Source organism: Papilio xuthus, unplaced genomic scaffold, assembly GCF_000836235.2.
Source record: "Papilio xuthus unplaced genomic scaffold, Pxut_1.1 DF829567.1, whole genome shotgun sequence".
Classification (NCBI taxonomy): Eukaryota; Metazoa; Arthropoda; class Insecta; order Lepidoptera; family Papilionidae; genus Papilio; species Papilio xuthus.
The window spans coordinates 1,059,736-1,087,194 of NW_013529082.1; the positions used below are offsets into that span (position 1 = coordinate 1,059,736).

Below are 27,459 nucleotides of genomic sequence, written 5' to 3' on the forward strand. Positions count from 1 at the left end.
GTCACATTTTTTCCATTTGTCAAATTTGACAACTATTTGTTGACATCAGTTGACACGTCATATGGCGAGTTGCAAATCGGGATTGTAAAAGTACGAATGTATTATACGATTATATTGTAATATCAATGGTATCCTTTTAACAAAATTGGCGTGGACAAATTCGAAACGTAAATAATGGATGTAAGTAGTTAAAGAAAATGTTAAACTTTACTATGTTAAATGAAATATCTGTCAATCAGATGTTTGTAACGAAACATACTTTAAAAATTTAATTCTGTTTCAGGAAAGTAATATTCCTATTGATATTAACATAGGAAAGCTTCAGGACTGGCTAGTTAGTCGTCGACATGTGAATAAAGAATGGCAAAAGAACATAATAGCTGTACGAGAAAAAATTAACAATGCAATACAAGACATGCCTGTACATGACGATATAGCAACTTTATTATCTGGAAGCTATATTAATTATTTCCATTGCTTGAAAATCATAGAGATTTTAAAGCAAACTGAAGCGGATACGAAAAATATCTTTGGAAGATATGGTTCTCAAAGGATGAAAGACTGGCTGGATGTTGTTAAAAGTTATGAAAAAGAAAATTTATATCTGGCTGAGGCTGCACAGATGCTTGTTCGGAATATTAATTATGAAATACCTAGTTTAAAGAAACAAATTGCAAAGGAAGAGCAAATACAATTGGTATGTTAATTCAGTTTTGTGAATGTGTGTTTTTTTTTATATCATAAGGTTGCAAACGAGCGAGCGGCCACCTGAAATCGCTGAAATAGCGGAATGACCGTTGCCCATAGACATATGCAACTGCATATGTGTTGCCTACCTTTAATCGACGGAGGAGAGGATGCACAGAAAAAAAATATTTTCCCTTTCCATGCATCCTCTCATCCGGAAAGTCCACTTCCACCTCCCATCCTATCCTTATAAGGAAAAGGGTGGGAAGGGAAAGAGGACTAAATTAGGCCTCCGGGACGCACACTCATCAGACGAAACGCGGAATTGCTTCCACTTGACACCTGTCTTCTATGGGGTCGTGGTATTTCACCGGGCGAGCCGGGCCGATTCGTGCGAAGATGTTAAAGCAGGCTCTACCACTGTTCAATTACTTTAAAAAAATCATCAAGTATCAAAACTGTTTAATTAAAATTAAACTTTTATTTATCACATAATTTACAGGATTGTGAGAAAAAACACTTGGAATATTTAAAAAATGAAGCTTCAAGCAAATCAGAATTTCTTACGTTATGCAAACAGTTGGGAATTGAGGGGAATAAAATTAAGAAGGAATTAGTTGAAAGGTTGCAAGAGCTTCCAGAATTGTATGACAAGGTAAGATACAACATTTAAATAATTATTCATAATAATAATTAGGAGGATATTGTTTCACACTGAGTTTTCACTACCAAACACACATGCAAAAACACTTTTTTTTTATTTTTTTATAAGATGATCTCAGTGTTTATAAAGACAGCAATGTTTTTGCAAGTATTTTTGGCAGTGTAACCTCACTCTTATAAACTCCGAACATAGTTTTTGGATTTCTGTTTGTTCTAATTTGTATTTTCTTCTCATTGTAGATTGGTAAATCATTGAAACCGATATTACCAGCTATAGAATTATATTCAGCTTTTACTAAATATGTTCTTGGTGATGAAGCACCGCAAGTGTTGCCGTTATTGAAATTTATGGTGGAACATGGCAATACAACTGTTTATGAATGGACTTACGGTGAAGCACCACTCAGTGTTGAGCTGGATCCTATTCATATTGAAGTGGATGATGATAAGGCGGCTGGTGATCAGGTATTTTTACTTTATGTTTAATAGTTGTTGCCCGCGACTTGTTCTGCATGGAATTAACCTTATTTAGTAGCATATGTGTTGATCCAAGATTTGTTCTATGTATATGCCAAATTTAAGCAAGATCCATGCAGTCTTTCTGAAGATACTTTAAAAAAAAATATCTATTGTCCATCCATCCATACATCCAAACATTTGCATTAATAATATTACAAAGATTTACTAGAAATAAATAAATAATAAATTTCATAAATAAACTCACACTTGCAAATAAATTTGTTTGGAACTCAGTTGTTTATAAATAAACAAGAAGTATGCTTATGTAATAATTAAATCACTCTGAGTGTAGTATTAACATACTTTAGGAAAGGCCAATAATCAACAAAAAATTAATAGTCTAGGAGTCTGCTTATTGATAGAAAAAAATTATCTTTTTTAAAATGAACAATTTATAGAATTAAATAAAATTTTTGTTTTAGATAGATTTTGGTGATGATGCCATAGACTTTGGAGCAATAGACACGTCGGCTATTGACTTTGGAGAAGGTGATACTGGCGGAGAGATTGACTGGGGGAATATTGATGCTGCGCCTACAGATGTTGTAAGTATCTTTGTTTTTAGAAAGAAACATAAATTATATAGAAATAGACAACATAATATAAATTTCCGTAGGTAAATAGTATTTGATAAGAAGCAGTTCAAAAGCTTAAAAAAATATATTATGAAATTTCTGTCGTCTATCACTAAATCCACACGTAAAAAACAATTTGTAGCCTATGTGTTCTTTCAGACTATGTTCTACACCTATGCCAATTTTCAGCGAGATCCATACAGCCGTTCTGGAGATACCTACAAACAGATATCCATCCATCCATCTAAACTTTCGCATATAGCAGTATTTTGAAATAAAATACATATATATAATAGTATATTGTCATTACCCATAAAATATTTTTAAATGTTTTTGATATAAAAAGTTTTGCCTTAGTCAGGTTGTAACAATATTTGTGTCAGGATCTCTCAGCAGATGTAGCCAACATATCTCTGGAGGAGTCCGGCATTGTGGTAGAGGAGGCTGGGCTGCAGGGCGGGGTGGCCAAGGGCAGGGAGGCTCTCACGTTATTGGACAATCCTACCACGAGTAATCAACTTGTTGAACAACTGCTTGAGGTATATATTTATATAATACTAGCTGTAGTCCGCGACTCCGTCCGCGCGATATTTAAAAAAACATAATAAGTATCCTATGTGTTCTTCCAGACTATGTTCTATATGTATACCAAAGTTTATTGTCGTTAGCCGTTGACATGTGTGTTCACTGTAATCGAAAATAATTGTTTTTCTGCTTAACCTTTAAAATAAGTTTTTTTTTTTTTTGAAAAAAAAACCTCGAATATTTTTTTCTTTGTTGATTATATCGAACTGTGTGTGGTTCTTTTCTAGTTGGAGTCGTTCCTGAAGATGCGCGTGTACGAGACGAGCACTGTGGAGCAGACGTTCTCTCTGCTGCAGCAGCTGCCGGCGGAGAGCGAGGCCGCGCTGGGGGGCATGCTGGGTGCCGTGCAGCGCGCCGCCGCTGACCTCACCGCACCTCATATACTGCATCTACATAATGTTAAACATTCACCCAGGTACAGGACACACACACTAACCCCCATCACCCCCACTCCCACACTACCACTCCCCGCACACGCGCGCGCGACTCACGCCTCACGTCTCTAACCCAGAGTGGTAGACAGAGACCACAGATCTCTATTTGGTGTGGCCGTGTGTAGACAGTGTAGTTATATTTATTAATTGTTTTTATTATGATTGAATACTGAAATATTAAAACGATAATCCGATGATTTAATCTACTTTATATCATTTTTTCTGTTGTATCTGTGTTGACGCTTTTGGAAGTTATGAAGTGTGCCAATTTTTTTTTAAAACACTATAATATTTTTTCTTATATTTATATTGTAATGGCTAGAAATTGACGGCAATTGTGGCATAACCTTTATACAGACTATAAAAGGCTTGGGCAGGTTATAAATTGTGGTATTTTGTGCCTATGTGACCTTTTTTAAGTTAGAACTAATAATAGAAATAGAATTAATCGACAGACCGCTATTTACAAGCAACGATTACACCTAATCTATCCTAGACATATGTCCTTGTGAATACTATTAATAAATAGTCATATTTTTGATGTACTTTAGATACGTGGACGTGTTGAGTGGTCAGTTAGAACAGAAGCTGTCAGTGTGCAGCAAGATGTGCAGGCTGGCGGAGCGCGAGGCGGAGCGCCGGCGCGGGGCGGAGTCGCGCGCTGCGGACCTCCGCCCCCTGCTCGCGAGAATTATACAACGCACTAAAGAATTGCAGGCACAGGTAATGTACCTAATTATATTACAGGTTAGCTGGCGCCTGAATAAAAAAACTTAATAAGTAGCCCATGTGTTCTTACAGATTTTTTCTACATCTATGCCAAATTTCAACAAGATCCGTTAAGTCCTTCCGGAGATATTTTTAAACAGACATCCATCCATCTAAACATTCGCATTTATAAGTAAGATAATGTAAACATTAGTGTAATATGTTCAAATATAATGTATGGATGGATGTTTGTTAGGTATCTCCAGAACGGCCTTATGGATCTCGATGAAATTTGACATAGATGTATAAGATAGTCTGGAAGAACACATAGGCTAGGCATAAGCATAGAGTCGTGGGCAACATCTATTATATTATGTTTTTTACTCTATTGCTTTTAAATAAAAGATCTGTACCATTTTCACTTAGATTGTAAAATCATGTTACGAATATCTATGTGGTTTTTTTCATATAGAATTGTAAGTATGACTGTTTGTATGGAATTTAGACGCTTCAGTGAAAAGCATCATCATCATCAGCTCACTATACGTCCCCACTGAGGGGCTCGGAGCCTACCCTAAGTTAAGGGTGATTAGGACATAGTCAACCACGCTGGCCAAGTGCAGTGACTTCACACATATCTTTGAATTTCTTCTCAGATATATGCAGGTTGCATCACGATGTTTTCCTTCAACGTAACAACGTCGGATATGTAGATATGTAAATCGTAAATGGAAAAGCACATTGGTACATGGCGGGATTCGAACCCAGGACCTGCAGATTGCAAGTCAAGTGCTTGACCACTGCACCACCGACTCGCGTGTGTCGCTAGTGAAAACCATGCTAATTAACATTTTAAAGTGAAAATCTGTTTTTTTTTATATTTTCTAGATCGAGGCAGACATTTCTAAGAAGTACAAGGGAAGGCCGGTTAATGTTATTGGTGGAGTGAAATTTCTATGAGAATATAATATTTTTGTACATATAATAAATATATGTTTTTTAAACTATGTCTTTAATTATATAAACATCCCTAACTTACTTGTATGTTTGTTTGTTTGAAGGTATCTTTTTTTTTTTTTTCAGAGGGGAATGCTTTAGGCTTACTCCGTGCCTCGGGGAAGGCACGGTAGTTATGTGGGATTCTCTCCCCGAATGGGAGCATACCCACTAAACCCCTCTGTTCCCTCATAGCCATAATGTGGGACGCCACGGGATCGTGTTAACTTACCACCGCGACGCCCCACTGACCAGCCCGAGAATAGGGCTCCTCAATGCGCCCCTAATGGGGCGCTGCACCCGTAGGCGCTCCTCAGAGACGACAGTTTGAAGGTATCTACGAAACAGCTGTATAGATCTCGCTGAAATTTGGTATAGATTTAGAACATAGTCTGGAAAAACACATTGGCTACTAATTATGTTTTTTTTAATTCCATGCTGATGGAGTTGCGGACGACAGCTAGTATATAAAAAATCAATTTATGAGAGAGCCACATGGAATTTAAAATCTAAGAAATAAAATATGTTGCCATGCCAACACTAACCTAAAAGTACGAATTCAAGCATCAAAAATAACTTTCACTGTTCTGATCAAAATGTGAGTTTAGTTATTTTGTAATTTAATTAACACGACTTCGTTTAGGGGTAATTTCCCACGAATATGATAAATCTAATATTTCAATAAAACTTATGACAAGGGATGATGACGAACAAATTAGTAAATTACTCCAAATTACGTATGGTAATGTAGGTGACCTTCTACATAATTTCCAAACACTACACAGTCACACATATACACACATAAACACCCATCATCATCACTCGCACACCCCCACACAGAGGTGACACACGTCACCCCCCCCTTTTTTTTTCAGAGGGGAATGCTTATGCATACTCCGCGCCCCGGGGGGGACGCGGTAGTTATGTGGGATTCTCCGCCATAGCGGAGGCATACCCACTAAACCCCTCTGTTCCTCCAACGCATCGGGACGGGACCACGGGCACGCTTTCGCTCTCGTCCGCGGCCCCGTCTGACGTCACCCCCCTCAATAATAACCAAGAAAACTAGTTGAATACAGGATGAATTTATTTTAAACAATATTAATAATCTGTTTTGTTTTATAGAATTTTTCTATCCGTATATGTAAGCTGGATAATAATAATAGTAATATGGATACATAACTGGATAGTAATAATAATATGGATAGAAATAATAAGCACATATTGGCTTTTCTGGCGGCTCACAATTCTTTGGTACTTCGCCATTTCTTCGAAGAATAGTCGCAGTGAAACATAGTTGTGCTAATGTCAATAAAACTATGATAATATGATGATATTTTGGCATCTGAAAAAATAAAGAAAACAAATGTATTTTTATTTAATATGCTATAATTAATTTAGTTTAGGTATCAGGCATGCACGTTCTTACGGTGATGGAAAACATCGTGATGCAACCTGCACATATCTGAGAAGAAATTCAAAGATATGTGTGAAGTCAACCAGCACTTGGCCAGCGTGGTTGACTACGGCCAAATCACCCTTAACTTAGGGTAGGCTCCGAGCCCCTCGGTGGGGACGTATAGTGAGCTGATGATGTTGATCAGGCATGCGAGGATAAATTACGTCTCTCATGAAATCGAAAAAGAAAAAAAGATACTATTATAAAGCATTATTAAATAAATATTTTTTTTGCAGATTAAAAAAAATAGAAAAAAAAAATTAAAAACTATACTTACGACTACAATAAACGCAAAATATTGATTTTTAATACTTCGCCACTGTCTTTAATGAAGATTTCCAATCGTAATTTCGTTATTTTTTTGTGCAACACTAATCGATTATTTCTACTCATGATGTATTAATTATACGATTCGATTGTGAGGTTTATTCTTTAGTGTGGGCATTATGGACATGATTCCACAGTGAGCAATATAAATTGGAAAAAAAAAAAATATTTTGTTCTAAAGTATGTTTAAATTGTATTTGTGCGTATGTCGTCTTATAACTTGTTCCTCACTGAATCACGTTGTTTTACGACTTAAAATTCAATTAAAATTATAAGTAATCAGTTGTATACGTTATTAGCATAAAACAAATTAAAGTAGATATTGAAAATATTTCGCTGGATGAGGAATTTTTCGAAGTTCCATTGTTTGACCTAGGTAAGGGTTAAACAATTGGCAATCGATTTAAATTAATTTTAATAGAGTTGTTAGTTCTTTTGCACACTATACTATTTGAACCCTTGTGTTATGCGAGTGGAAAACAATTCATACGTACGTTTCGTTTTGTTATTTTTATCTTAGATCTTGTATTTTTATTTAAATGATAAAAAATCAAAAAATAGGTCAACCTGTAAAAATTAGCAATCACTTTTATTTACACTAAAAATATGTTAGACATTTGTATTTACAATATAACACTAAAAATTAATTCTATTTATTACAAATTAGTGGTATTAAGCTTAACTAAGGGTAGGCACCGAGCCCCTTGGTGGGGACGTATAGTGAGCTGATGATGATGAGTGGTAATAATAACTATTTAATATGGCCCTATCGAAACATGAGTAAATTTTGTAATAATCGTAGTGGAGAAGAGTGACAAAGTGCCCGCCCTCGAGGACAAGAGTATCTTTTGACACACATCGCAAACTTCCTGTCACATTCACAGAGTCTCCCAGCACAGCCGTTAATAATATTATGCCGTGTCTGGTAATTCTCTAGTGCACAGAGCGGTTGATTGTGATAACACTTCCAATAGTAAGGCTGGAAGTATACAGTGTAGAATGGACAGTAGATATTCTCGTAACACTCGTCATGGAGTCGACAGCAACTGGAAGTTAACACACAAAATCCTTAAAGTATACTTAGAGTAAGATAAAGAAGAGAGAATGAGATGAGAAATCTACTTAACAGACCATTGTAGGACTTTGAAACAGTTATTGAATATTGCTTGTACATGATCTGAATTTAGTAAGCAATAAAAGAATGAATGAATGAAAAAATTGGAGACAGGAGAGATTGATTTAATTGTGAGTGAATGAAAAAGGTAACGTGAATTATTGTAGACCGTCAAAAAGAGAAAAGTTGCATATTTGGGCCATGTCTTGCGACACGAAAAATATGAACTTCTTCATTATGATGGGCAAAATCGCAGGCAGAAGACGAGCTGGAAGGAGGAGAAAGCCGTTGCTGAGAAACATCCGGGAATGGACCAATATTGCCAGCGTTGAACAACTTTTTCGCTTAGCACAGGACAGGAAAGGGTTCGCTGAGCTAACGGCCAACCTCCAGTAATGGAGAGGCATTAGAAGAAGAAGAAGAATAACGTAAAGAGATGTGCAATTATCTACTCAAACTTACTTATCAATCCCATCAGTAGGTCGACCTGAGCCCAGGAAGCCGCAATAGCAACCGTAGCCCTTGTAGGCAAGCGGCTCGCAGCCTGTTGCGCAGAATATCATATTGTACAAGTGGAGTACTCCCCGTTTGCCGCGATTTTCATTTTTATTTGTATACACCTTAGGGTCTATATTCCTGTAAAAATAATATATACATTTAAATAAACGATGAGTTTCCGTGAAATGCTGAATTGTATATTTCTATCTCTTTCGTTTTATTTCTATCTATATCCGGGATTAATTATAATTTCTATCCATATTAGATTAGATTTATAAGGTCGTGGTGCTATGTCTAATCTTATAATCTGTAACCACTATGTGACAGAACATAGGTCCAAATAAAGAGAATATACTAAAAAACTTTTTGGCACAGTTTATTGAGAATAACTCAAAAACTACTGGATACTTTTTAATGCGACCAAATGACACGCAATACCTTTCGAAAAAAAAAATATGAAAATCGGATAAATAGCGGCGGAGTTATCGACGAACAAAAAAAAATATACAAACGAATTGAGAACCTCCTTTTTGAAGTCGGTTTAAAATATCACTTACCTAACACCTTTAATGTAATCACCCTCTGGTACTGAGTATCTGTAAGGGTCGTGTGAAAATCCTACTAGTAATTGATTGTTTCTAGAGTTGTCGTTAGCTTTTAAACTATGTATATTAACTTTGGTTTGATCTCTATCATTATATCTATTGTTACTATGACTATGTGATGGCTGTATGCTGTAAGGTGTCTCAGGTATTTGCGCATAGTTTGTGCTATTGTATATTTCATCGTATGTCAAATATTTTGACCAATCTGAAACAAAAGAGTACTATTAGAGGATAAAGTAACATCCTAGACCTTTCACTTACATCGTCATATGTACAGTCAGCTGCATAAATATGTGTACAAAAGTTTAGAAACGTGTATTGGTCGTCAGTTTCCAAAATACTTATGCATTTTGTCGCCAACAACATATACTTATGGTCGGAAGCATACGGACTAAAGCATACATATTTTAAAACCGAAAGCGTAAAAAAAATTATGATGCATTGTAAACGTAGAGATATTTATGCAGCTGACTGTACTTCCCTTCCATATTCCTATCAGCCGTCTTATTAAGATAAGTTCATTTCTTTCTTTCACATATTCTGTTTCACACAATCCTCTTTTACTTTCTTCCTTTCTTCTACTTCTACTCTTGTATTTTATTTTCTATTCAAATTAATTCCCATTGCTATCGGATAAAACAAAAGATTCTATAAGACTTTTCAAAAATCTTGGCGACCCAAGGTCATCAACGCGCAGTATCCTACCCCGCATCCCGCTACACCCCGATACAGCTAAAATTGTATTTTAGCCAGCGTCTCACGCAAACTTAAGAGCTGCCACGATTTATAAAAACACTAGCTGTCGCCCGCGACTCCATCCGCGGGAAAGTAAAAACAACATAATTATGTGTACTTTCAGGTTATGTTCTACATCTCTGCCAAATTTTAGCAGGATCCGTTCAGTCGTTCTTGTGATACCTTCAAACAAACATCCATCAAAACAATCGCATTTATATAAGTAAGAAGTAATATAATAAAACCTGAATAATATATTTTTAAACTATGATTAACTATAGTTTTTATCTTTAATTGAAATACACATAATGTTGGCTAAAGAACAATGATTTTCCACCGGACACTTAACCTTAATGATCATTGCATTGTATGAAAAAAAATTAACAAACATTTTGTTATACATACATCCTTTCCCATATCAAGATTTTTAAAATGAAAAGATAAAAAACACTGACCCAAAAGGTATCAATGGTATAAATCAGTAATGTTTACGCACTAAATATCTTTTACAATAGCTTGTAATGAACGTATAAAGAGATCGTCTGATATATTTCAATGGACGACCAACGGACCGGTAAAATAAACGTTTGCTATCAACCTAAAACATGGGATGAATATTTTAAAAGTAACTCGTATTAATCAAATAAATCTTAACGAATGTTTTTCTTTCATTTGCAATTATATAGGTTGATGTGAAAACATTTTTACGTGTTTAAAATATTGTTAAATTAATAATTTGATAGATGTTACATTTTTCATGATTAATTCTGTTGTAAATAATAATTAATGAATTACTAGCTGTCGCCCCCGACTCCGCCTATGTGTTATTGCAGACTATGTTCTACATCTATGCCAAATTTTAGCGACATCCATGCAGCCGTTCTCGAGATATCTTTAAACAAACATCCATCCAAACATTCGTATTTATAATATAAATTAGCAAACAGTAACAATGAAAATTAAACGATTATGGACTAAACATTTGTTTCATATAATTACAATATATTTAACGTGATTAGGAATTAGAAATCGAGTTTAAAATCGATTTTACTTTGTAATTTCAACGAACAACGAGAAAAACTCTATATTTACATGTACTAATATCGATTTTCAGTGCACGTTGATAAAAGAATTATTTAACAGTTCTTTTTAATAATTAATTGTGCTAAAGGTAAACCTGGTTATTTTATTTATTTATATATATATTTATTTTTTTGGCGGGAAATGCTAAAGCAAGCAAATAGAGGGGTCTAGGCTCCCAATATGATTTTGTCCCATTCGGCGTCGAGACCCTTGGTCCGTGGGGTCCTAGCGCTTTAAGGCTTTTTTAGGAAATATCAAAAAAGTTAATCGACAGGAGACGGAAGAGCAGGCAGCTACATCGGACAAGGAATTAGTATAGCTATTCAAAGGGGGAACGCTGCCAGTATCTTCGGAACCTTGCCTAAAGGGACTCCTTTTAATAATATATTTTTGTTTTTAATATTTTATTTAATAACATAGAATTAATTATATATTACTGACATAAATATGAAAGAAATTTGTAAACTTATATAACAGACATTTGATAAACAAATTACAAATTTAGCCGAAAATGAGAAATGTAAGAAAAAACTTGTAGTAAATTATTTGACAAGATTTAGATGTTTATAAGAACATCTCATTTATACTGCAACTTACTTCAAAGGGAAATTCTGATCCTCCTTAATCTTTACAAGTTATTTCTTACAAAATCAACGATTTCATGTCAAAATTCTTTAGTGATGTGTTTAGTCATTGTTTCATTATCTATTTGTCGATAGAAATCGTGTCTATAATGTCAAGGTTTCCTAATATGTACGAGTTATTACGTAATTAGGCCACAAATTATCATGAATGATTTGCAAAATGCTTTGTGATTTGATCTATTACAAATGATTTTCATATTAAATTCTTTGTCTGTTTTGTGTAGCAAAGAAACTAATTTGATTAATATAAAAACTTTGATTATAGTTAGAGTTTTTTTTTTATCTTACTAATATTATAAATGCGAATGTTTAGATGGATGGATAAATGTTTATTACTAAGTATCTCCTGAACGACTAAACGTCTCAATGAAATTTAGCATAGATGTAGAACACATTCTGGAAGAACATATAGGCTACTAATTAAGTTTTTTTTTTCATCCGAATGGGCGCAACCAACAGCTATAATTATAATTTTTTTAAACACATCGGGGCACAATTAAACTTTTAAGGTCTTGTTCATAAAGCAAATTGGATTGTGAATGAAAAATACGTTCTAAAGTGACTGTAGTGATGTGCTTTTTATCATTGTCATTGTCGATAGAAATCGTGACTTAAATGTCAAGGTGCGACAGCGTGTAATCTCTGATCATGCAACGACATTCTTTTGCAAGGGCTAATAAGTTAAAGTAATGCGTCGAATCCATTGATGATGATTCGGTGTTTTGTAATATAACTGAACTTTGATAATGAGCCTAGTAATGAGTATATAGCTTTTACTTATCAAAGACTGTTAGTAGTACAGTCTTTGATAAGTTTAATTTTAAGTAAAATTTAATTTGCAATCGACCAAAGATTGAATACCGTTCGGTAAAAGTAAAAATAAAGACAATACACCTTTTTTTTCCAGAGAGGAATGCTTTATGCATACTCCGCGCCCCGGGGTGGACGCGGTAGTTATGTGGGATTCCCCTCTATATAGGAGACATAACCACTAAACCTCTCTGTTCCACCAACGCATCGGGACGGGACCACGGGCACGCTTTCGCTCTCCGCGGCCCAAAGACATTACACCTTGTTATGTCTTGTGTGCGAAAAACTCAGTGGGCCATATTAATTCTTAGGACTATCTTACGAATTGGTTAGTTATTTTATTATATTGGCCTTCTAATTTTAGTCTAAAGACATTTTTAAACAAATGCCAAGTTACAAAATATCATCCTCCCACATTAGATGTCTTTATTTAGTAAGAATATAATGACCATGTGCTACTATTGCTGTTATTGTTTTTTATAAATCTCACGGACATTACAAATACAGACCGCCCTCGTATTAACATACAATGAGGTTTAGTGTTACCATTTAAAGTTGTATATTATCAGATTGTATATTTGCGTGAATACATTATCCTTATGAAATCATCTCAGGATTATTAACATACTGTAGCCCGTGACTCTGTCCGCGCGTGGTTAAAAACTTAATTATTAGCTTAGTAGTCTGGTGGTCTTCCAGACTATGTTCTACGTCTATGCTAAATTTTATCAAGATCCGAGCGACCGTTTTGGATATATATAACAAACATCCATTCGCATTTATATATACTTAATGTAGTGCATACACATACAGCGCATAGAGCGACGGTGGCTCAGGGGTTTGACTTGCAGTCAGAAGATTCTGGGTTCGAAACCCGCCGTATACCAATGTATTTTATGATTTTTAAAATATATGTAATATGGAAATTTATTCGACTTTCTTATAGTGAAGGAAAACATCGTGATTTAACCTGCAAATATCTACGAAGAAATTCAAAGATATGTGTGTAGTTAACCCGCACTTGGCCAGCGTGGTTGACTATGGCCTAATCACCCCTAACTTAGGGTAGGGTCCGAGTTCCTCGGTTGAGACTTATAGTGAGCTGATGATGAATGTAGTGCATAAACAAGACAGAGCTAAGTGCATGTAAAATAAATGATGGTGTCGAAAGTTTTTATCAAAATTTCAAGAAGTTCATAAGACAAAATAAAGCCTAGGTAAGTTGGTTGATTCCATTAATGTGTGAAGTCTTTACGATGATTGGCATATTACGTAGTAACTTTGCCTAAGGTATGTTAAAATGATCTGCAAAGAGACCTTGGCCTAATAGTAATCGCAAACATATATTAAGTTTTGAGCATACAAATCTGATTGCTGGTATAACATTGATGAGTTCGCGCAAAGATATTTGTTTACGTAATATTGAATTAAGTAGCTGAGTTTATGGAATCATACAGGGTGTTATTTTAATCACAGATTTATTTTATAATCTTATTTTGCTAGGCTGAAGAATAGATTCGATTTCTCGCACATTTTTTTCTTATCCATACTACATTACTTTATAATAAAAACTTGCTGTCGCCTACGACTCTGTCTGCGTACTATTAAAAAACTAAATTAGTGACCTATGTGTTCTTCCAGACAATGTTCTAGATGTATGCCAAATTCAGCGAGATCCATGCAGCCGTTCTGTTAAAACCTTCAAACAAACATCTATCTATCCATCAAAACATTCGCATTTATAATATTAGTAAGTCTCTTATTTTAACTATACGATAACTATTATTTTAAAGGAAAATATATACAACATGTAATAAAAACGCAATAGGTAATACGAAATAATTTAGCGGATGATTATAAAAAACGGTTTCATAAGAGAAAGTGCGTTTTTGGTCAGTGAAAATGCGAGTGAGTAGCAAGATAGTGGACCCCGTATTATAATATGACCGGTTGACCGCCAAACGGGCCATTGACCACGTGTCCATTGTCACACGTCACTTACCGTGATTTTTTTCTGTGTTATCAACGATATTTTTATACACAGATTTTGCTGTCAGAAACCCACGGTAGGTAATATTGATCTTCATTCGGAACAAGGGATATAAGATGCAAGAGAGAAGTATGTCAGATCATATACTGGAAACAAAGAATATTATAAATAAATCGCGTAGAGCGGACAATAGAAATATTTTCGTAAACGTTCCGTAAATTAAATTATTCAAACTTTCGTGAGACATTATACTAAACTGATATATAAATACGGCTAAATGTGAGCGACGGGCCGCGTCCGCGAAATAATACTAGTACTCATCCTGATGAAGGGCCGCCGATGGGCTCGAAACTAGTCGGTGCCGCCACCGGACGAATATACGTTAGTTCCGTAAATGTCAAATTAACTTACATTACATATGGGCACAACCCATAGATTGTGGTTTGGTTCCTACTACCCTGTCTATACATTTATAAGTTGACTCTTTGACTTTAAATATTTCTAGGTTAGATCTGCGATTTTTTTATAAAGACGTGTACGATGAAATTACTTTGGCAATGGACATAAATCTTAATGAGAGTGAAATGTATCGAAGTGACCGGGTACAGTGCAGTAGTGAAAATTGGACACCGGTTTTTATGTAATGTAAAAGTGATATCCTCTGTTAACATAAGTTATCTGTAAAACTTTATAAGTCATTGATAAAATATTTTGTGTCTTCAGATTTTAATGTTAAGTGAATTTTTACAGTGAATTTTTATTTTTAAAATCACATGATTATTATAGTTTCTTTGAATTTCTGTTAAATAATTAAATCAATACTGCTAAACTATCTATAAATAATTTAAAAAAAATTGCTTTAAGTGACGTCATTTGGCTTGAATGTCGTGCTAAGCCAAAAAACAGATTAAAAGAAATTATTCAAACTTTCGTGAGACATTATAATAAACTGATATAAAAACGGCTAAACACTCACGTATATTCGTCCGGTCAGTGGGCGACGGGCCGCGGCCGGGAAATAATACTAATACCACTCATCCTGATGAAGGGCCCCCGATGGGCTCAAAACTAGTCGGTGCCGCCACCGGACGTATATACGTGAGTGTTTAGCCGTGTTTATATATCAGTTTAGATTAAAACAAAGTTTACACAATTATGTAGATTATTTATTTCGGTTGGTTTATAAGTTTTAATTGTGTCTATTGTCATATTTTTAAAACATTTTTTTTCTTGTTTAATAATTGTGTAAACGAGTAGTGAATCCCTTATTAAGTTACTTATGCATATAGACATCCATATTTTAAAATTACAGGAAAAAAATAGTGTGAAATTGTTTATTATTAGTCGTAAAATATGTATTTGTATCATATACCTTGTAGATGCAAATTGCATCTTAATGCCAGTGGTAAAGGCCACGGTCGGTGCGTCTTAGTCACGATGGATTAATCAGAATAAAAACACGTTGTTACAATCAAGAATTTGCAAATGTATTAAAATGTATATCGACAAATATATATGACACGGTAGGATTTAGTGAATCTACGATAAATTATATAGCTCTATAGCCATTGTTAATATCAAAAGAGATTCTTGTATGACTTTCTTTCACATCTGTCTTTAATTTTGTCCTGAGTAATCGTGATAACAGCGTCCTGTCACCGGGCCAGACAAGTTTTTCAAACTATGAATTTCTGCACGTGAATTTACGATTGCAACAAAAAAAGTCGTGTTCGTGTGTTATTGTGGGTCAATAGTTTAAGACAATATAAGTTAGAATCCTTTGATGTGAATGGCGCGCTTTCGTTACCAAGTCAAGTGTCAGATTGATTAGTGAGGGGACATAAACGTTGATATTTTAATAAGGCTAGTGTTGCAACGATATACCGGCACATTGTCGGATTTTCTTCCTAAAAAAATTACTCAATTAATAATTACTCAATTATTTTAGGAAGAAAATCCGACACTGTGCCGGTGTATAGGAGGAACACTAGTCTTATTAAAGTATCAACGTTTATGTCCCGTGTTTACTTAGGGATCCATTTAATACTTAATCATCATCGTCAGCTCACTATACGTCCCCACCGAGGGGCTCGGAGCCTACCCTAAGTTAAGGGCGATTAGGCCATAGTCAACCACGCTGGCCAAGTGCGGGTTGGTTGACTTCACACATATCTTTGAATTTCTTCTCAGATATGTGCAGGTTGCATCACGATTTTCCTTCACCGTAAGAACGTTGGATAAATGTACATAAATGTAAATCGGAAATCGAAAAACACATTGGTACATGGCGGGATTCGAACCCAGGACCTGCAGATTGCAAGTCAAGCGCTTGACCCTCAGTAATACTTAATACTCATTAAGTAAGTAATTAGTAACAATAAAATATAATTATAATTCCGTTCTACTATGTTTCCTTATATATTACATTGTAAAAGACATATAAGGATAGGAAGGATATGAAAGGAAGTAAATTTCTAGTGTTTAAGTAAACATATGATGTGTACTATTAGTAATTTACTTTATGTATATGTAAATATATGTTTTATTTAAAGGTCGATAAAGGCAAACTATGTTGAATAAATGATTTACATTGAAATTGTTATTTTATTCATCTCAACAATGCAATCATCTGAACATGATTAGCGTAGCTAAGTACTAAGAATAGCTTCTAGTATCATATCATGTTTCATGTTGGGGATTACGTTTACTTTAAACGCATTTCTTTTTAAGCGTTTAAATTCACACATATTATATTATCATCATCACACAATCAGCCTAAATTCTTCCACTGCTGGACGTAGGCCTCCCCCATCGATTGCCACAATGCCCACACACATACAGTTTAAACTAATTAAAGATAAACGATTATTAAAAACTAGCTTAGAAGTTAATTAAGTGCATCTACTATTTTCATGTAGTAACATCGCAAAGAGAGTTTGTTGCAGTTAATGTGTTAATTTTAAATAAATGGAGAGGCGCTAATAAGCACTTTAAAAATTATAATATCTATTTAGACATAAAAGAAAAGTTACAAGATACACGACGAGGATTTGATACATTTTGACATTGACAGGGGGGCGCTAGTGAGCTAGCATTTAGTTAGATTAATACGCACAGGGTCAAATGACTTTGTCGCTCTATATTGTTGCGGTTACCGTAAAACGTCATTTCCGGTCTCCCGTTACCTCCAAGCAAGCGTTTATGTCAAGCGTCCCATTATAACCGTCTCCGTGCTTCGGAAGTTACAGTAAGCATTAAGTTCCGTATACTTAGCTACGGAAGTCAACTTCGGTCAAGGTAGCAACGCAACTAAGAATAGGTCACATTTTTTTTCGCTGTTTTTGTAGGAGATACAGTTTTTTTTTTAATAAAAGATGAGTGATAAGAACACCGAGGTGATCAACAACACCCATGGACGTTTGCAACACCAGAGGAACTGCAGATGCGTTGCCAGCCTTTAAGGAAATGATATGGTCGCTTCTTGAAGGACCCTAGGTCGTATCGGTTTGGAAATACCGCCTATAAGTTCTTCCAACCAATGTTCTATATCTATGCCAAATTTCATCCATCCATCCATTCATCTTTCCTTATATTCTTAGTAAGTTAACATTTGTTTCAGGGATAATGTAGAATTTTAATTGTGACTAATTTTTTTAGTCGATCAGCCGTAGTTTTTGAGTTTATCAGTTACAATTATATAAATCTCCTTGCAATAGTAGATTTAACATGTAGGTTAACCTAACCTTAGTGCTTACTTCTTCTAATTCATTAAGAATGTAATTGGTGAAAGTAGTTTTTATTCTAATTTAAAAAGTTTTAATAGTTCCGCTAGATCTCTTAATAGTATTGCATAGAAAGTTATATAAATGTTACGGTTAAATTATGAAATATGGCTATTTGTTATGCGCATAAAGTACATGTTTAAAACACTGAACTAATGACATACATAAAGCGTTATAAAGATTACCCGTAGTCGAACATTTATACATAAATATATGTATCGAGGAGAATCGTAAGAATATATTTTAAAAAAAAGAATGTCAATATCGATTTTACAAAAATCGATTATGAAGATTTAAGCACAAAAAACCTGCGTAACATTTTTATACCACTTACTCTTTATATAATCTATATATATACATAAAAGAAAGTAGTGTTAGTTACACTATTTATAACTCAAGAACGGCTTTACCGATATGGTTGACAATTGGTGAGGAGGTAGCTTAGAGCCAGGAGACGGACATAGGATACTATTTATTCTTTTTTTTTCGAATTTATGCCTTAAAGAGTTGCTTTTATTTAACTTACTAATATTATAAATGCGAATATTTAGATGGATGTGATGTGGATGGATGGGTGGGCTTCACCAATTAAGTTTTTTTATATATCCACGCGTACGAAGTCGCGGGCTACAGCTAGTTTTATATATTTTTTTAATTACAGGCCCTATCTATATTACTTTTTGAGATGTAACAATATGGCGCGGGGCTAAGCCCATATTAATTTCAAACAAATAGCATGGAACCTCCTCAGTTATAAAATTGTTTCCTCTGCCTACTTCTCTGGATTAAGTACGTTGTAAGTTGCCGTTTTACAAGTGACATTAGTAATGACACGTTACTTTTTACACATGGCCGCGAATTATCGCGACATTAAAGTGGTACACTCATTATACGTCGTTATCTATTACAGCAAATGCCAAACACATATAACTTTTCTGTTCTTAAAATTATTTCTAACCATTTAAACAAATAATTAATGTAACCAAAATCAGTTTATATTCTAAAGAAATCTTTTTGTTTATAACATACTTGTCGACATAGAAGTATATGTTTTAGGTGTATGTTAATTTTTAAAATAATATTTTTATGAGATAAGAGGGATATAAACTATGGAAACACGGACGTCAAGAATTGCATGCGATGCTGGCCTTTATTAATATTTCAGTACCTGGATTTGGAAAAATACCGGTTTTTTTTTTTAAATTGTGTTTTTTGGAAATTATATTTAAGTACGAATTACTAATAAAATGATGAAATATGAATAATATTTTTCGATCTTACCGATAGAAAAAGTTAAGTTTATGTTTAAGTTGATTATCGATAAAACCCGAATAAAATGACATTTTCTAAAAATGATTCCTAGCTAGATCGATTTATCGCCCCCGAAACCCCCTATATACTGAATTTTATGAAAATCGTTGGAGCCGATATCGAGATTCCAAGAATTGCTCATTTAAAGATATAAGATTATAGAAGCGACGAGTGACTTTTCTCTCAAATTATGAAAAATAAATTAAAAGTATAGATTGTGTATATCTCCAGTAATAAGATAGAGAACACTTTATAAATCACGAGAAATTGCAAACATGTTTCATACTTTCAAAGATCCGAATGGATTATTATTTTTAATAGCTGACACTACATCGTACTTTTACCAGGCAATGACCTTTTTACCTTCAACTCAACTTTGTGTTTAAAAAAAAATGTTTTACAATATTAATAAAATAGGATTACTTTGAAAATTGATAAATACTTTTATATTATTTAATAATAAATAATTCTCTTACTTTCGCAAAATATCGATGGCACCAGCAACACTAAAATAACTACAAACACTGAACTATCAAATTTGCCTTTTTTTAAATTAACCCGTAGACCAAATTCTTTTTTAATATTACATTTATTTTTTGTCCACTCCATCACAGGATATTTTAACATATTAATACTCATTTTAACTTATATTATATTCATATTTATTGTGAATGCATTTTTTAAAATTTAAACGTCAACTTATGCGCGGCAAAATCGCAGCGCGCACGAGCGCTGCGTTCGCTATCAAATGACAGTTGGCAAACATCTCCCGCCATAAAGCTTTTAAAAATAAATGAACAAAGATCTTGATCAATTTTCTGCTTTGTGATTACACTTGCATGATTAGCTAACGATGTAAATAAATTCTGTGTGAACTTCTTTTATTTTAATTGTTATTTTTTTCTAAAGCAATAATACACTGCTATCTTTGTATCAAAAATTGTGCCAAGGTTTATGACTTAATACGCATTTTTAATAATATAATATTTTTGGATACTGTAACATGTAAAAATAAATAACTGATTTTGTAAAACAATAAAAATAAAAGCTGCCAGTTTTTTACAACTATAATTTGGGAAAGTAAAGTACAAATAAAAGGCCAATTAATCATGTTCGACGAATATTTATGCTGAAATGTCTCCCTTCCTGTACCTTCGTAAAGAATGTCACTTGACAACGCAATAAATAATAATGTAAGATAATTTTTATGAAACCAAACCGGCCAGTAGTTTTTAAAGAGAAAAAGTTCAGCATTTTTATGACCAAGATTATAAGCACAAGTGAGATCGGAGAGTGAGTAACGTCTTTTTAAATCCTGGTAAACATAGTAACTGTGTTAGTTACTCTAGCTGATTTAGTAACTGTAATATTATCATAGCATATTGTGCTAAAAGATAGTACGAGTTTGTAATCAAACGATCTAAAGGTTTTATCCTGCCGTCTCAAGATACTGAAAGTTGTAATTATCGTCTGAAAAAACTGAAAAATACCAAATTATTTCAGGTTTCTGGAGTAAATTAAACACAATTATCGCACATTAAATGCTAGCAGACTCGTTTCACCGCCGAGGGGTTCGGCGCCTTTCCGACTTAGGCGTGACTAGGCCATAGTTAACCAAGCTAGTCTACTGCGGGTTGATTTCACATATATCTTTGAATCTTTTCGCCACTATGTAGGTTGCATTACAATGTTTTCGTTCACCGTTAGAGCGTGAGAAATGTTTATATAAAATTCGAAAATTTTAAAAACACATTGGTATATGGTAAGGATCGAACCTGGTCATATAGTTTCCAGTCCAGTCCTGTCGAGCGTTTAACAACTGCGCTACCGATGCTCTTGAGTTAAGTCACGTGTTGGCAATATATTGCAACAGCTTTTAATCGCATGTGGTGCTGCACATCGCGGTAATGTGTGATTAACAATAAAATAATTCCCAGCATATATAATACATATTAACAAACACCTGTGTATTATTTCCTGTGTTACATATATGTTGAGATTTCTTATATTTAATAGTTTTGTTATACTTGAGCGTTAATAGCTCAGAGGTTAAGCACTTGACTTGTTCACAAGACCTGGGTTCTAATCCATGTAACAATGTGTTTTTGGATTTATATAGGTAACTTTTTATATGGAAGGAAAACTTTTATGCGTAACAAAATTGAAGGGAAGACATAATTGTTTGTTATTGTATTCTTTGAATCCATTTCGTTGTCAGTATAATTTTGGTAGACGAAAAACTTTATCTTTCTTAGTTCTGATCTATAAGTAAATGTAGCTTTTGAAATTAAAAACCCACGCAAGTAACTTTGAATATTTTAAATTTAGTTTCATAAAAACTCAAAGTTTAAAGTAAGAATTGCATTGTCATATTTCGTAGACTAATAAGTAAATAACCTTTCTATAGTTGGATGGTTTAAAAACAAAACATTAATTTTGTATCTGTTAAAAACAGTTATATTCATGCAGTAATATTTATACAAAACGTATCTATATTTGCCGATATTTTTTTATTAACTATAGCTGTCGCCCACAACTTCGTCTGCGCAGAATAATAAATAAACTTAATAAGTAGCCTATGTTTTCTTCCAGACTATGTTCTACATCTATGCCAAATTTCAGCGAGATCCATATAGCCGTTCCCGAGATACCTTCAAACAAACATCCATCCTTCTATCGAGACATTCGCATTTATAATATAATATTAGTAAGAAGTAAGATAGAACCGTTAAATGAAAAAAAAAACCACGTGTCAACGTAGCTATCTTTTATGCTAAAAATTATCATATAATTAATTACGTGCATTTATTATAAAATCTTATGTCTTTTTTTATTTACATTCTATGTATTTTTTTAAAGATTGTTGTAATCTGATGTTTTATGGCATTAACACATCCAAATTGGTTTGTGCGAAGAGCTTCGCATTCATCTAAGCAACAGTTTCCATTCTTAATTCGTTAAATAATTGCTTTGACTTCAATTATTCTGCCAAAAAGATGGCAATAGACAGTAAATTTATTTCTTTTTTTACATTAAAATTAAAAAATAATCTGACATAAAAATTAATATGATAATTCAGCCGCTGTGTTTTCTGTTTAAGATAGTGTTTTCTTTTAATTTCTCACGGTCATAGACGCAAGGTACGATTTGGATGATCGCGTGTGAAAGACACTACAAGTTACTCGTTTAGATTAAAAGTTACTTAATGTGGTTACAAGATTTGACTCTTGTGGAAGATGCTTGAACATGTATTATTTTTACGACATGCTCTTGATCTTAAATAATTTCCTAACAGATTATTAAATCGAGATTGTGTCGTATTCTTTGTGGTAATTATTAAAAAAAAACGTATTATCTTCTCCGTATGCAGTAAAAAGCTTTTAGACCATAAATACCTAATAAAAAGCAATAAAGGGCAAGAAAAAATGGTTAAAAAGGTTTTTACGTTGTAGGTCACTAAAATTTAAAAAAAAACTTTGTCTATGACGTTTACGGAGAAAGTTAATTTCACGGTTCTTTCATAAGAAAACAATTGGAGTGATCATTGTGAATATAGATTATGTAATTGAGTTAACCCACTGCCGATTACCGGAGCCATGGCACCATGCAGTTAACATGTGTACGCTTATACAAAAGAGGTTCTATACCTTTGTCACGACCTGAGTTATACAATTTAAAAAAAAACAAACGTCAAAATTTTGACTTTTGTTTTCTTAATTAGATATTAGATTTAAAGGTCTAGTGACTTAATACATATACTGTTAAAATATATTTTACAATATAAACGCTTTTTCACTGCTAATTTAATTGTTTCTCAAACATTCGAAATATGTTCAAGATTTAAGATTAAGAAAAAAATAAATTCAGACAAGATACGTTGTATGAAGTATAATTTAAAAATAAATAAGTCTTGTTTTACGTTACCGTCACAAACTACAAATGGAACAATCATCACTATCAGACCCGCATACACTGCTCTGACTAATTTTCTACTTTTTAAAACACTCCATTTTCCATTCGAATATCCAGCAATTCCAAAATGTTTAATACACTTCATCACAATAATCGATTCTAATTATTTATTATAAACACACTCAATACACTTGCTTTTTTATTATCTGTGTAATGTTGCGCGCGCATCTGTTTGCGAATGAAATGACATAACTCCCGCCAAGACTTTTGACATTAAATAATCTGTGGTCAATTGTTGTATCATTTTGTCTGTTTAGTATTAATTATTCTGATAATATTTAACGTTGTTTTAGATTTAGAAATAGTTATACGACGGACATTAAAATTACACAAACTTTGGTCTTAATAGTTTTGTTGACAAACCTCCGATCGCCTAAAGTCATGTATTATTCATAACCTCTGCTTAGAACAAATATAACTTAATTTATTAAGTCATATCTTGAAATGTTCTTCACAGGTAGGTTTTAACCCACTTTAAAATATGTTAAAGTGTAATAATAAATAAAAAATAACTGAATGATGTGACTTAATAAGGTTTTCTAAACATTTTTTTAACATAATAACAAATTAAAGTATTAATTTATTGTCTAGTTTAGTTACTTGTTATCACTAATATATTTAGACAGAGATGCATTTCATCTTACTAACTTAAAAACTGATTAAGAATGTAAAAATTAGGTTGAAAAAATGTAGTTGGTATTTTTATCGAGCCGTTTTATGATTTTTTTTAATTCTGCAAGAGTTCCTTATATTTTGGATTAGTGTTATTGTAAGATAGGAGATTGCTAAAATAAATTTACAGGCGCTGTAGCGTAAGCATTGCACACTCTATTTATCTTGTTTGCTGCTAGGAATTTCTTATTAAAATGTATAGCAATACATTGTTTGAGTACAAGAACGTTTATTAGTTTGATTGATTTAAAGAAAAGATTCTTCTGCTTGTTTTGGTAAGGTGACAAAGTTTGAAGAGAGTTTGGCTATGGATTGTGGGGACGTTTTTCTATTTATAAAAGGCCTTGTTACTGCAGTATTTGTGTACAGCTGTTGCGAAACAACGAATCAATTTTATAGGCCACAATAACATTTTTATTTGCGTATTTTATTGCGAATACATAATACGGTTGCGAATGAAATTCTAATAGTAAAAAGGTTAAGTTTACCTTTAAAAACTTTGGGATTCTAATACCGGAGGACAATCTAAAGTTCTTCTTTTCCAAAATAAATCTTTCCGACTTGAGGCGTTAATTTTTAGCGCAGTTAATTCCATATCTCCGATCTCTATTCTCATAAGTATTCAGAGCCGTAATTTATCACTAAGGGAGGGCCATGGTGTAGATTTCTCACATTAAATCGACACTAAAGACTACATAACTAATCTGCGTCACTAACAGGCTTAACAATTGCTGTCCTATTTTTTTAGTTCACTTTTTCTGTGGAATTATTCCACTTTTCTAATATATATTAGATAACCTTTAGAATTAAGATAAAGAACCCTAAATTGGGTATAATTAATAGGATAAATATTATTCTGACATCTTAAAAGGTCTAGGAAATTCCGTAAAGAGCTTTCGATTAATTATTGATAAAAAAGAAATAACAATTTTCGATATTGGCGGCTAAGGCGTCCGCCATTTTGTGCGCCATTCGACGTTTGACATTTATTATTTTTTTTCGACAATCGATAGTCGTTACGGCCATAGTTATGATATTCAGTTTCGAAATATAATGTGGAAATGTTTGTTTTTATTTTGCGTTGTGTTAAATATATGTTATGGACATAAACATCATGGTAAAGAAATATTGATAGCGGAAAAGTATCCTGATAAAGTAAAATATAGTGTTTATCCAATGTATTATCCAGTGGTTTATCCATATTATCTTCCGACTTATAATTTTATTGGCTAGTTACTGGCAGTTTGTTAAAAAAAGTGAAAAACAAAAAAAAAATACAGACCTGGAACCAGTTTTTTTTTAATTCAAGCAAAATTAAATAATTTTTGTAAATTAAAAAATGTAATTTAAATATTACAGGTAAAATAATTACAATAATTTTATCACAACATTTTTATTTATTTTTCTTATAGAAAAATAAAATAGTTATTATTTGGTTTCTTTCAGATTTTTTTTAAAGCATTCAACATGGCAATATTAGATTTGATAATTTTGTTACTGCATATAATTACGTCTGTATCAGTCTGGGCGTATTACCCAGATTGGGGGCCAATTATTGGATCTTTCACCCCAGGTGTAGTATACCAAGCAGATGATTGCAAAGAAGGTTATAACAATTTATGCCTAGAAGTACCAACAAAGGAAATATGTAAGAAGAATCTATCAATGCCTACCGTTCCTTGGATTCCCCGACCCTGGTGGTATTTCTATTGTCAATCATTATTAAATCCAAAAGCTGTACAAAAAATTAAAACAACATCAAGCACAGTACATGAATATTTCAAAAATGTCTTAAGGGATTTAACTATGTATAGAAAATCTCAGAAAATAAACAAAATGTTGTGAGAATTTTTATTTTTCCTCTATCTTACTAATATTATAAATGTTTAGATGGATGGATGGATGTTTGAAGGTATCTCTACAACGGCTACATTGATCTCGCTAGCATAGATGTAGAACATAGTCTGGAAGAACACAAGCTACTAATTTTTCTTCAATTTTGCGTGGACGGAGCCGCACGCGATAGCCCTTGTATCCGTATAAAAGAAGAGAAGGTGTAAAAGAAAGCAAAGGGGGTTAAAGCTTTTAAAAATGTAATTTATAAAAGTGCTAGACGTTATACTATAATCCTTTAATTTCAAATTAGATATACAAATTGCATTCGGTTAGTAAAAATAAATATAATAAATAAAACTTTTAGAAATAAAAAAAAGAAACAAAAAACTATTTTCAGTTTTTCGCTTGTGATTTATAAATAAAAAGCGATGTTCTCATCATTTTAATGGTACCTTTAATCAAGATTGAAACAGTTGCTCATTATTTGCTACGTTTGCGATGACATCAAAAATACCGAAACTTAAAAATAAACAAAGATGAGAAATAAATTACAAAAATGTCACTAAAACTCTGCTATCTAGATAAACGAGTTAGTATCATAATGCGTAAATCCGAATTTGATTTGAAATAAGACAATAATGATTCTATAAAAATACCTGACGCTTCGCACATCGGGAAGAAGAATACAATTTCTCGATATATATTGTCTACGCGATAAGGATGGAGTAAATCTAGGCAAAACCTTGTTGAATCTCGCTCTAAAAAGCAAGTATATTTAAAATGGATTTAAAAATAAAGCAAACAAATATTAAACATTTAATTTAAATTCTTTTAGTTCTAATTAATAATTTCGTTGTCCTAACTAATGGTAAACTGTAACCGCTTCTTCTTAAGTTTTGTAATTGTCTCAGATAAGATTTATATCTGTTGTAAATTACATTCTGATTCCTTTCTGTCTTCGCTCTCAAGTCCTCGCAATAATAAAACCACCAGGGCATTATAAGATGTTGGTCGAAGGCCTGTTTAAACATATCCGCGCAATACGCTGGGTTTGGTATTTTAAAGTCTTTTAAAGCATTCTTTTCCATACTATTTGGAAAGTATAGGGGTTCGGCAGCCTTATGAGTTGTACTTCGTGTTGATGGCAGCCATTTAGATTGTACGTAGTTTAATGATATTAGACAGATGATGTTAAACTGAGAAATAAAATTTAATTTAAAATATTGTAGCTTAACTTCACTTTAGTCATGGATTTTTTTTATCTTACTTCTTAATATCTTTATATATATAATTCTTCTGTGAGTGTGTATGTCACTGAACTTCTCTCAAACGACTGGACCGATTTTGATGAAATTTTTTGTGTGTGTTCAAGTGGATCTGGGAATGGTTTAGATTCACAATTTTGTCCGCTGGACAATGTTTTTTTTAATTTTTAATTTATTAATAGTTGTTGA

General features: G+C 33.2%; 2 protein-coding genes and 1 long non-coding RNA gene across 3 annotated transcripts; 1 reads left to right on the forward strand and 2 right to left on the reverse strand.

Moving 5' to 3' along the window:
* The first annotated feature begins 39 nt into the window (after positions 1 to 39).
* On the forward strand, positions 40 to 5,175 carry LOC106117083 (CDK5RAP3-like protein). The gene is made up of 9 exons (XM_013311158.1): positions 40 to 180; positions 284 to 697; positions 1,190 to 1,342; positions 1,591 to 1,815; positions 2,292 to 2,414; positions 2,828 to 2,983; positions 3,257 to 3,444; positions 4,015 to 4,186; positions 5,060 to 5,175. The coding sequence occupies exons 1-9, from the start codon at positions 175 to 177 to the stop codon at positions 5,129 to 5,131; spliced, it is 1,509 nt and encodes a 502-aa protein (XP_013166612.1). The 5' UTR covers positions 40 to 174; the 3' UTR covers positions 5,132 to 5,175.
* A 1,061-nt stretch (positions 5,176 to 6,236) lies between these two features.
* Positions 6,237 to 7,107, reverse strand: LOC106117369 (uncharacterized). The gene is made up of 2 exons (XR_001227876.1): positions 6,904 to 7,107; positions 6,237 to 6,512 (listed from the first exon to the last, which is right to left on the reverse strand). It is a non-coding gene; the product is annotated as an uncharacterized LOC106117369 (long non-coding RNA).
* A 417-nt stretch (positions 7,108 to 7,524) lies between these two features.
* LOC106117072 (uncharacterized) lies at positions 7,525 to 27,093 on the reverse strand. The gene is made up of 5 exons (XM_013311147.1): positions 26,944 to 27,093; positions 15,805 to 15,859; positions 9,123 to 9,375; positions 8,530 to 8,703; positions 7,525 to 7,999 (listed from the first exon to the last, which is right to left on the reverse strand). Exons 1-5 carry the CDS (start codon positions 27,091 to 27,093, stop codon positions 7,720 to 7,722), a joined length of 912 nt encoding a protein of 303 aa, XP_013166601.1. The 3' UTR covers positions 7,525 to 7,719.
* Between the last annotated feature and the right edge of the window lie 366 nt (positions 27,094 to 27,459).